Genomic DNA, 12219 nt, shown 5'->3' on the forward strand with positions numbered 1-12219 from the left:
ACTTCATCTGCAGGCAGGGAACTGAAACGTACTACAATTACCTCCAAAGTTATATACATCACCATGTACCACCTTGAGATTCATTTTCTTGCAGGCATTCACAGTAAATACAATAGAATCAAGGCGTAGTTTTTCATTGATTCTATTGCGCAGTGTATGATCCCTGCAGGCCCCCAAAATAATCACCTTCTCACCTCCCTCCCTGTTCCCTTCAACATTATTGGCTCTTTGCATTGACAGGCCTCATTCTGCCACCCTAGTTTCTCACTCACCATTCCATCACTATCAAGAGGCAGCGCTTTCCACGATGCATGTTCTCGTAGATGTTAATAATTCGGACAATGTGCAGGGTGCTGGAGGCTCTCCAATGCATGTCTACCTCACGCCGTGCCTTTGGGCTGTCGTAGAGAATCTAAAATACAGAGAAGAATGGCGGGGAAAAGAAAACAATGAATTTATGTTCAATGTTACTACTGCAAGCACCACAGAATGCTTCACAAAGTTCACTTTAAATCCAGAAATGTGCAAGTTCATCTTTGTTTCCAAGTTCTGCTCCATCCCAACTTGTCATAGAGCAACACAGCATGGATAAGATAAAACTTTATTTATCTGAAGGAAATTATTAGTGTGAGGTTGCTCAGTCAGAAATACATACTTGAAAATACAAAATGTAAGCATTGAGGCGTGAAAAAAATACAAAATGTGTATTAAAAAGTAATAGTGCAAAGTACAGATGTGCAATGAAACCATATGCTTAATGTAATCAAAGAGGAGTTGTAGAGTCTTATAGCCACAGGGAGAAAGGATCTCCTGTGGCATTCAGTGGTGCAGCTCAGTGAAATCAGTCTGTTACCAGAAGTGCTCCTCTCGTTCTCCAGTATGTCATGGGAACGATGGTCCATAATGCTCCATAGCATCTGCAGCATCCGCCTCCCAGACACAACCACCAGGGAATTCAGTTCTACCCCCAGAACAGAACCAGCCTTCCTGATGAGCTTACTGATACAGGCCTTTTGGCCCGACGAGTCCATACTGACTATGTTACCCACCCAGCTTGTCCTTAGGTTTGTTGCGATAATAAAGTGGTGAAGAAGGCATATGGTGTGCTGCCCTTCACTAGTCAGGGGATTCAGTTCAAAAGCCGTGATATAATATTGCAGCTCGATAAAACCCTGGTTAAGACAGCACTTGGAATATTGTGTTCAGTTCTGGTCACCCCTTCATACGAAGGATGTAAAAGCTTTGGAGAGGAGATTTACCAGGATGCTGCCTGGATTAGAGAGCATGTCTGATGAGGATAGGTTGAGCGAGCTCGGGCTTTTCTCTTTGGAGCAAAGGAGAATGAGAGGTGACTTGAAAGAGGTGTACAAGATGAGGCATAGATCGAGTGTATAGCCAGAGAGTTCCCTCAGGGCAGAAATAACTAATACCATGGGGCAAAAGTTTAAGGGATTGGAGGTAAGTATGGGGAGGATGAGGGAAGTAAGTTTTATTACACAAAGAGTGGGGAGTGCATGGAATGCCTTGCCGGGGGTGGTGGTAGAGGGAGATACATTAGAGGCATCTAAGAAACTCTTATATAGACATACAGATAATAGAAAATGGAGGGCAATGCAGGAGGGAAGGATTAGATTGGTCTTAAGAGTAGGTTAAAAGGTCGCCACAACATCGTGGGCCAAGAGGCATGTACTGTTAAGCAGCATTTGTGGAGAAAGAAAGAAATATATCGGTCTGAATTCAAAGTCGTTTATTGTATTGGAGGAGGTTACAGTCCTAACAGTGGTAGTGGAGGCAAAGTTATGGAGATATTCAATTAGAACAATGAACAGTTTTATTCTTGAGGTATTGGGAATTTGTGGGCCAATGTGTAACGGTCATGTGGGTGAGTTAGAGTCATAGAAGCAGAAAGCAATAGAGCAAGGACACAGACCCTTTGACCCAACCAGCACATGCTGAATTTCCTGCATTTGGCCCATACCCCGCTAAGCCCCACTCCTTTGTGTTCCTATTAAAGTGCTTCTTAATTGATACTACCGTATCTGCCTCAACCACTTCTTTTGACTTTTCACCCACCATCCCCTGTGTGAAAAATGTTGCCCTTCAAGCCCCTTTAAAATCTTTCCCCTCTCACCCTAAACTTGCGGTACTCTGGCAAAAAAGACCGTTATCTCTGCCGCTCATAATTTTAAACTATTATGACAAGACACAAGCGGAAGTGTTTCCGCAAATTCGAAGTTCACAGGTCAAGAGTCAGTAACTTTGGAAGGACAGTATCAGAATCATTAATTTTGCTCATGTTGTGCTGGTGTCTTTTGTACGCTGCATTGCAGCAATTTGTCAAGGTTACTAGCAACAAGACAATTCCCAGAAGAGCAAACACAATCGTATCACAAAGACCATCATCTCCAACTCTCAGTTGAAGTCATATGTTGCCAAATAGATACTGTATAAGCTACAGTCTCTCTACATCTCCCTAGGCTTAAATGTTCCCTTTTCTCTCTTGGTTATACATAGTGCTGGATTGAGTGCAAATCTGTATAGTGACATCACCACAGAAATATACAGTTGATGTCACCGAACCTGGAGTTATGTTACATATGAAATCTTTCAAGAATCCATGCAGCTGTGGCTCCTGAAGGAGGTCCAGGTTATTTTTAGTGGGTGGCAGAGAGTTTATTTTGATGCTCTCAGAATGTAGGTTACATTGGCAAGGACATAATTATTGCCCATCCCCAAAGCCCAGTCTATGTGGTGGGTCTCCTGGAATTAGTGCAATTACAAATGCGTTGGGGTAATATTTCTGAGATATTGACTAAAAGATGATGAAGAAAGGGCAATGTACATTCAAGCTGGGATGTTGTGAAAAACTAGAAGAGCGATGGTATTTCTCATAACATGACTCAATGTCCTGTCCTCAATGACAGTGTGGACTGTGCTTGCTTAAACTGTTGTTTATAATCTTATGGAGGATACACAACATGCTTGTTGTGGCTGCATCAATCTTTGGTTAGGCACCATTTGGAGTATTATGTGCAATTCTGGTTGCTCCATTACTGCATGTAATGGCATTCAGGATGTAGTGCTGTAGTGGGTCAACAAGAATAACTTAGTCGTAAGGTATTGGAAGGGACCCGACATGTGAGTATTTGGATAGACAGGGACTGATTGGGGATAGTCAACATAGCTTTGTGCATGGTAGGTCGTGTCTAACCAATCTTAAGAGTTGTTTGAGGAAATTACCAGGAAAGTTGATGAAGGCAAAGCAGTGGATGTCATCCACATGGACTTTAGCACAGCCTTTGACGAGGTCCCACATGGGAAGCCTGATCAGGTCACTTGGGATTCAGGATGAAGTAATAAACTGAATTAGACATTGGCTTTGTGGGAGAAGCTAGAGACCAGTAGTAGATGGCTGCCACTCTGACTGGAGGCCTGTAACTAGTCATGTGCTGCAGGGATCAGTGCTGGGTCCATTACTGTTTGTCAACTGTACCAAAGATCTGCTTGACAATGTAGAAAATTAGATCAACAAACTTGCAGATGGCACCAAGGTTGGGAATGTAGTGGACAGCAAGGAAGGCTATCAAAGCTTGCAGCAGGATCTGCACCAGCTGGAAAAATGGGTTGGAAAATGAAAGATAGAATTTAATGCAGAAGTGTGAAGTGTCGTCCTTTGGGACAACCAACCAGGGTAGGACTTACACAGTGAACGGAATGGCACTAGGGAGTGTGATAGAAGAGAGGGATCTGGGAACACAGATTCATAATTCCTTGAAAGTGGTGCCACAGGTAGATGGGGGCATTAAGAGAGCTTTTTGCAGATTGACTTTCAGAAATCATAAGAGTATTGATTACGGGATTCAGGATGTTATGTTGAAGTTACAGTATAAAAGATGTGGTTGAAGCCTAATTTGGAGTATTATGTGTAGTACTTAGCACCCATCTGCAGGAAAAGATTGAAAGATTGGTGCAGAGAAAATTTATAAGCACTTGAGGATCTGAGTTGTAGGGAAAGGTTGAATAGGTTAGGGCTACATCCTGCAGCATAGAAGAATGAGGGGAGATTTGATAGATGTTTACAAAATTATGGAGGGCACAGATAGGTTAAATGCAGCAGGCTTTTTCCACTGAGGTTGGGTGAGACTAGAACCAGAGGTCACGGGTTAAGGGTGAAAGGTGAAATATTTAAGGGGAAGATGAGGGTGAAGAAAGTGTGAAAGGAACTGCAGTTCATTCCACATACTCACCACCCGTTGCATGAAGAAGCTGAATGTGGAGACTTTGCAAAGGATGCAGGAGGAGGAGAAGATGGCGGCACGATGGCAGCGCGCGTGGCCTCTCTGGTGAATGCTATCTGTTATCTGTCAAGTAGGGGACCGGGCTCGATTCTGATTTGACGGAGACAGACGTGAGAGTACAGAGGAACATCTGGAAAACTTCTGAAATGCCCGCTTCGCTGCCGCTCCTACTGTGTGGTAACCGGAATCTCCGGAGCTGAAGGCCCCAAAATCCTCAGCTTTGTGTGTTTCAGCGGCCGGGGTGAGGTCGAAGGCGCTCAGCAGAGGATGGCACTCGGGAGGCTGTCTCGGAGCAGCTGGTCGGAGGCTCGAAGTTTTCGGACGGACGGACTCAGTGTCAGCTGTGGTTGGCTGCTTCCAAGGCATCGGCAAGTTGACGGTGCCTGGAGGTTTATGGCAGGGAGTTTCTCCCTTTTGCCGCCTGCTATCAGGGACTCGGGAATCGATCAACTCGGGACTTTGAGACTATTTTTACTTTGCCCATGGTTTGTTCTTCATCAAGTTATGGTATTGTTTTGCACTGCTGTAACTATATGTTATAATTATGTGGTTTTGTCAGTGTTAGTCTTTGGTCTGTCCTGTTTTCTGTGATATCACTCTGGAGAAACATTGTATCATTTCTTAATGCATGTATGCATTTCTAAATGACAATAAAAGAGGACTGAGGGTTCTCATAATCTAATCTAAAAGATGTTTACCAGGATGTTGTCTGGATTAGCAGTGTGAGCTATAAGGAGAGGTTGAACAAAGTTGGGTTGCATTCTCTGGAGCATCAGAGATTGATGGGAAACCTAACTGAAGCTTATGATAGGATAGACAGAGTGTCTTTCCCAAAGTAGAAACGTCAAAATACCAGAGGGCATGGCTGACCTTGGCTGCCGTCTACATTGTGGTGTCTTTGTGTGTGTGTGTGTGTGTGTGTGTGTGTGTGTGTGTGTGTATACGTGCGTGTATGTATTTGGGCCAAAAGATTTAATCACTGTGGATGTCTATATAGCAGTTGTATTATATAGTATACTGTTTTTATATCTATGTATGTAAGTTGAGGTGCATTCTATATTGAGTTGGAGTTTATAACTAAGCAGAGAGGTGTGTTGTGTATTTAATATTTCAGTAGTATTTGAGTAATATTGTAAATGTGTTGTTTTATTAAGCATTCTTTTAAATACAAGCTGTGCTTGTTAGGAGCCACTTTTTAATGCTTTCTTGTAAGATTCCACAAACAAAACGATCTCCAGTGCAGCATTTAGCCCATCACTGAACTGACACTACTCAAACAAACTCTTCAATTCAGCCATGTTCACTGAAATGAACTCCCCTTCCTTTTGATTCCGCTTATGAAACCTAAAGTGTTCTGCAATCAACAATGGCTTCAGTTCTAAATGTGCCTGCAGCATTACTTCCACAATATCAGCAAAGCTCATTTCTGCTGGTTTGGTCAAACTTCCAAGCAAACTGTATGCCTTTAAACCCAATGCACTCAGCAAAACTGGCACGCACTTCTCTTTGGCTCTTTCATTTGCTTCAAAACTCTGCTCAATTTGCTCAATAAACATGAGCCAGTTATTCATTGTGCAATCGATATATCAATGTTTCCGATGTAGCCAGCCATTTCTGCTTTTTTAAAATTTATGATTATTATCACCCAGTGCTCACTCTTTATGAACCAGTGAATGTCCAATTTCTGCCATTTTTTTTTTAAACTTGGCTGTGTTGTCTCTCTCTCCCTTCTGAAGAGAGGGATGTTTTGTAACTCCAAACCACAAAACTAATTGAAAGAGAAACAAGGGAGCCAGGATAACTTATGTACATTAGTTTAGTTTTTACTTTAAGCGAGGTGCGTGCATATGATGTGGCGGCATAGTAACATATGCCATTCACATACTATTACACACAACCCAAAATGAATTATTTAAACAAAGGATGCTTAATCAAACAATATTTACAATATTACTCAAATATTAAATACACAACAACATATTTGCCAGAAGTTTATATTGATTGATAGTTTATTCGTGCACATTTATTTTACCCATCTATTACTCTTATCATTTTCTGATTTAGAAACTCTCCAAATCTCACTACCATTCTTGGTAATATTGTAACCCTTTCTCTTAATCCTGCTCATTTCATCAACTCCCTAGTTAACCGCAGTTGCATCACTATTCATTACTCAATGTAACATGTACCAGTTGATAACTTGAAAATATTTGGCACTGTTTATCCACTCTCATAACTTTTCATCCAATTTCAGATTTTACCTCAATCAACGCATGGTAACACAACGGTTGATGTAACACTACAAAGTGCCAGAGACTTGGTTCAATTCCAACACTGTCTGTAAGGAGTTTACACTTTCTCCCAGTGACCACGTGTGTTTCCTCCGGGTGCTCCAGCTTCCTCCCACATGCAGATTAGCAGGTTAATCGATCACGAGTGAAATTAGGCTCACCGGACCAGAAGGGCCTGTTACCATGCTGTGTAGAAACATAGAAAACCTACTGCACAATACAGGCCCTTTGGCCCACAGTGCCGCGCCAAACAGATCCTTACCTTAGAAATTATCTAGGGCTACCCATATCCCTCTGTTTTTCTGAGCTCCATGTATCTGTCCAGGAGTCTCTTAAAAGACCCTATCATATCCGCCTCCACCACCATCGCTGGCAGCCCATTCCACGCATTCACCACTCTCTGCATAAATAAACTTACCCCTGACATCTCTGTAAACAACAGGAATTCTGCAGATGCTGGAAATTCAAGCAACACACATAAAAGTTGCTGGTGAACGCAGCAGGCCAGGCAGCATCTCTAGGAAGAGGTGCAGTCGACGTTTCAGGCCGAGACCCTTCGTCAGGACTAACTGACGAAGTGAGTCCTGACGAAGGGTCTCGGCCTGAAACGTCGACTGCACCTCTTCCTAGAGATGCTGCCTGGCCTGCTGCGTTCACCTGACATCTCTGTATCTACTTCCAAGCACCTTAAAACTGTGCCCTCTTGTGTTAGCCATTTCAGCCCTGGGAAAAAGCGTCTGACTGTTCTGATAATTTAACACTTTAGTGAGACTGCAACTAAACCAGCATGATGCCTCAAAAAGGTGGCATCCATCTTTAAGGACCCCCATCACCCAGGACATGCCCTCTTCTCATTGTTACCATCAGGGAGGAGGTACAGGAGCCTGAAGACACACACTCAATGCCTTAGGAACAGTTTTTTTCTCTCCACTATCAGATTTCCAAACAAACTATGAACACCACCTCACTATTTATTTACTTTATAAATATATACTATATGTATATACAGTATATATTGGGGGTGTTGTGGATAGTGTGGAGGGCTGTCAGAGGTTACAGCGGGACATTGATAGGATGCAAAACTGGGCTGAGAAGTGGCAGATGGAGTTCAACCCAGATAAGCGTGAGGTGGTTCATTTCGGTAGGTCAAATATGATGGCAGAATATAGTATTAATGGTAAGACTCTTGGCAGTGTGGAGGATCAGATGGATCTTGAGGTCCAAGTCCATAGAACACTCAAGGCTACTGCGCAGGTTGACTCTGTGGTTAAGAAAGCATGCGGTACGTTGGCCTTCATCAATCGTGGGATTGATTTTAAGAGCCGAGAGGTAATGCTGCAGCTATAGGACCCTGGTCAGACCCCACTTGGAATACTGTGCTCAGTTCTGGTCATCTCACTACAGGATGGATGTGGAAACCATAGAAAGGGTGCAGAGGAGATTTACGAGGATGTTGCCAGGATTGGGGAGCATGCCTTATGAGAATAGGTTGAGTGAACTCGGCCTTTTCTCCTTGGAGCGACGGAGGATGAGAGGTGACCTGATAGAGGTGTATAAGATGATAAGAGGCATTGATCATGTGGATAGTCAGAGGCCTTTTTCCCCAGGGCTGAAATGGCCAGCACGAGAGGGCACAGTTTTAAGGTGCTTGGAAACAGGTACAGAGGAGGTGTCAAGGGTAAGTTTTTTTTTACGCAGAGAGTGGTGAGTGCGTGGAATGGGCTGCTGGCAGCGGTGGAGAAGGTGGATATGATAGGGTCTTCTAAGAGACTCCTGGATAGGTACATGGAGCTTAGAAAAATAGAGGGCTATTGGACATGTTTGGTGCAGCATTGTGGGCTGAAGGGCCTGTATTGTGCTGTAGGTTTTCTATGTTTTATTCTAATTTACAGTACATTTATGCATTGCACTGTACTGCAGCTGCAAAACAACACATTTCATGACATGCATCAACGATAATAAACCTGATTCTGATTCTCCTTACAAAAGGAAAAGTTGCCCAAAACTTAATTGTGTGAAGCTGCCTATTTCCTTACTCATAAATTGAAAATCATTTCCCCACTCCCCTCCCCCTCTGTCAGAGTGAAAAGTGATAATAAGCACTTCAGACTCTCATGACTGTTTTGACTGGTCACCTCAAGCAGGAATCACCCTTCTTCCCTGTTCCACAGTCCCATACTCTGTCATCTTTCTGGAGCTTGGCCACACTGTCCTGTGACTGTCAGGGATAACAGGATCTTCCTGTCACAGAGAAGAGCATATTTTATAAGCATAGGTTGGGCGAGCTACAGCTTTTCTCACTGGAGCTAAGGTCAAGGGGTGACTTGATAAAGGTGTACAAGATGATAAGAGTCATAGATCGAGTGGACAGCTGGAGACTTTTTCCAAGCTTGACAATGGCTAGTACAAGGGGGCATAATTTTAAGGTGATTGGAAGAAAGTGCAGGGGGATATCAGAGGTAGGCTTTTCTTACTCAGAGAGAGTGGTGAGTATGTGGAATGCCCTGCCAGGTAAAAGCAGATACATTAGGGGCATTTAAGAAAATGTTAGATAGGCACATGGATGAAAGAAAACGGAAGGCTATGTGGGAGCGGAGGGCTGGACTGGTCTTAGAGTAGGTTAAAAGATCGGCACAACATTGTGTGCTATAAAGTTCCAGGATTTAAATCAGAATTCAGGTAGAACCCTTGGGTTCAAGAGGATCTGTGAAGAAAAAAGATGTATGTTGACCTTTCAGTTTGAGACCCTACATCAAGATTAATGCAAGATCTCAATGTGAAAAATGCGCCATCAGCTTTTACCTTCACAGTTATTGCTTGGCCACCGAGAGTTTGGGTTCTAGGTTCCAGCACTTGCAATCTTCCCGTCACAGGACATCCATGACATAACCAGCTAAGGGAATTACTTCACCCTTAACACACCAACTTTCCAAGTCCCAATTTCAGCCTCCACCCTCACATTTTCAACAAACACTGATACGGTCCCAATGTTCCCCACACGCAGGAATGCTATGTTGGCCCCGTGATCACCCAAGCCCCTGGCTCTGATGTGCTGTCTCCCAATCCTTGATCTTGCCAGTTCCCAATGCTACTCCCACTAATTCCATTTTGACACCCTCCCCACCCCTCATACTGTATCCCTTTCCCCATCCTACCCATTAATCCTGTTGGCAGCACCTCCCTGCCTCCTACATTGTTCCACCAGCCCCCTGTCCACTCCAGTGTTTCTGCCATACCCCACCATGCCCCTCCCCTCACCTCCAACCAATGAATATTATGGACTCCAATTCCCAACCCCCTACCCAACGTTACAATTGCTGGACCCTTATCCCACTCCGTCCCAACATCTCCCTTCCTTCTTCCTCAGAACATCTGTTCATATCGTTAAGCTAGACGGATGGAAGAGAGATAATGGGTTGAATGGAGTAAAGTTAACTCTGACCTTGGACTTCAACCTCCTACACAGTTGCAGCTGGTCTGAATGCAAGCTCTGTTAACAGTGCCTTACCTTCTCCAGCGCAGCCTGAACCTTCTAGCTGAAACACTGAAACTACCAACTTCATATCTTAGCCATGACTCTTGAAGGCTGCTGATGTGTTTAGTGGAGCGAATAGGAACTGGATTTGTAGTATGCCCTCGCTGAGCTACAGATATTCAGTAGCTTCTCTGTAGGGCCTTTTTTTTTTGTTTGCTGGCACCAGACTACTGTACATTTTCTGATTCTTAAATCCAGAGTTTCTCGCATATTTTCAATCATTCGTGGGAATTTTACTTACCAAATCAGAAAAAAATGGGGCAAATTGCATTATTTTAAAATATTAAATGTTTTCTATCCATGTTCTCTTTTTAACTATTTTCCCCACATTACTTTGTTCCCTTACGCCATCTGATCAAACCTATCAAAGTAAAAATTTCTGGTGCTCATGAGACAGAGTAGTTCTCATTACCCCTCACACTGCCAGGATTGACTCAATCGGGTAGTGTGGTGGCTAGCATAGTGCTATTATAGCACCAGTGATCATCAATCTGGGTTCAATTCCAGCTGACGCCTGACACTTGACCTCATGGGTGTATCCGGGTGCTAGAAGTTAAGGTTGTGGGCTCACACCCCTCACCTCACCTCAAACCAATGAATATTATGGACTACAATTCCCATCCTCCATCCACCTCACCCCATCATTGAAACAGTTGGACCCTAACTGTCAGCACCCGAACCAGCACAATCCTCACTGATCTGATTTGACGCAAGCACTGCTCTTCACTGAATGTTTCGATGTAGATGCGACAAACAAAGCCAATCTCTCTTTCAATTAACTTGAGCATTTCTGCTTGATCCACTTAATCAGTGGAGTTAAGAAGCACTTTCAATGTCGAACTTAAACTGTGGCAGTAATTGCTTTTAAAGTGCATATACAGTGTGAAACCTTCCAACACTTTCAAACCCACAAACTTCCTGTCCTCTTTCTTCCCTGGAGATCATGCATTTAATCTCATGATTCTTTTCCTTTAATCGACCTGCCTTCTCCCCATATCATAATTATTCTGCAACAGTTTCAATCTTTGGCTGCCTTTCTCATCCGGTACACACTCTCTCTCTTTCGCTTTCCAAGCTCGAAGCGATCTCACCACAGCCCAGCTGTCAAATGAAGCCTGGTTCAGCTACTCAGGCAGCTCTGAGTTAATTACTTTGCCTTAATCTGAAGACGATCAGATAGCACATTAATTGTATCTTTATTATTCTGAGAAGGCTGTGGAGGAAGAAACTTGAAATCTGAAACCTTAAGCAAGATAACTGCACAAAATACGCTTTATTTTTGTTAAAACACTTCAAAATCAGAGTGTCTTTAGTATCTAATGTGATCCAAACTTTAATGTCCTTTGTCTGAACATGATCTCACCAATATTTGTTTTAAGGAAGAGCTCCCAACTACTCACCTTCACACTACAGCTGCCAGTCCTGCATGTTCTTTGCAATGTGGGTGGAAACCAGAGCACCCAGAAGAAATCCACACAGTTACAGGGAGAACATGCAAAACCCTCACAGGACTATAGGATAAAGGAGCAGGATTAGCCCATCGAGTCTGCTCTGTCAATCAATTATGTCTGATGTGTTTTTAACCCCATTCTCTCACCTTCTCCTGGTAATCCTTACCCTTTTACCAATCAAAGAAGCTCTCAATCTCTGCCTTACATACACGCAATCACTTGTCCTCCCGAGGCCTCTGTGTCAACAAATTCCACAGATTCATCACCTCTGGCTGAGGAAATGCCTCAACTCAATTTTATAGGTGCATCTCTGTACTCTGAGGCTGTGCCCTCAGATCCTTGGTTCTCGTGCTAATGGAAAAGAAATACTTTCTCCATGTCCACTCTATCCAGATCTTTCAGTATTCTAGAAATTAAAGGGTTAACAAATGAAGCGTGTTTGATGTCTCTGGGCCTGTAGTTGCTGAATCTAAAATAACGGCCAGGAATCTCATTGAATCCTAACGAACACTGAAAAGTGTCTATACTGAGGACACGGAGAGGATGTTTCTAACAGTAGGGGGGGTCTAGGACCAGAGAGACTCAGAATACAAGGACATCCCTTTACAGCAGGGATGAGTCAGAGGGTGGTGAATCTGTGGAAT

The 12219-nt window shown here is 43.4% G+C and overlaps 1 protein-coding gene across 1 annotated transcript in view; it reads right to left on the reverse strand.

The window, feature by feature from the left end:
- Window positions 1-12219, reverse strand: part of LOC140211161 (MAP kinase-activated protein kinase 2-like) — a 149799-nt gene that overhangs the window by 59585 nt on the left and 77995 nt on the right. The window contains exon 2 of the mRNA XM_072280692.1: window positions 273-412. Coding sequence (XP_072136793.1) covers window positions 273-412 — 140 coding nt within the window. The remainder of the gene's footprint in view (window positions 1-272; window positions 413-12219) is intronic.

This window comes from Mobula birostris, chromosome 16, assembly GCF_030028105.1.
Source record: "Mobula birostris isolate sMobBir1 chromosome 16, sMobBir1.hap1, whole genome shotgun sequence".
Classification (NCBI taxonomy): Eukaryota; Metazoa; Chordata; class Chondrichthyes; order Myliobatiformes; family Myliobatidae; genus Mobula; species Mobula birostris.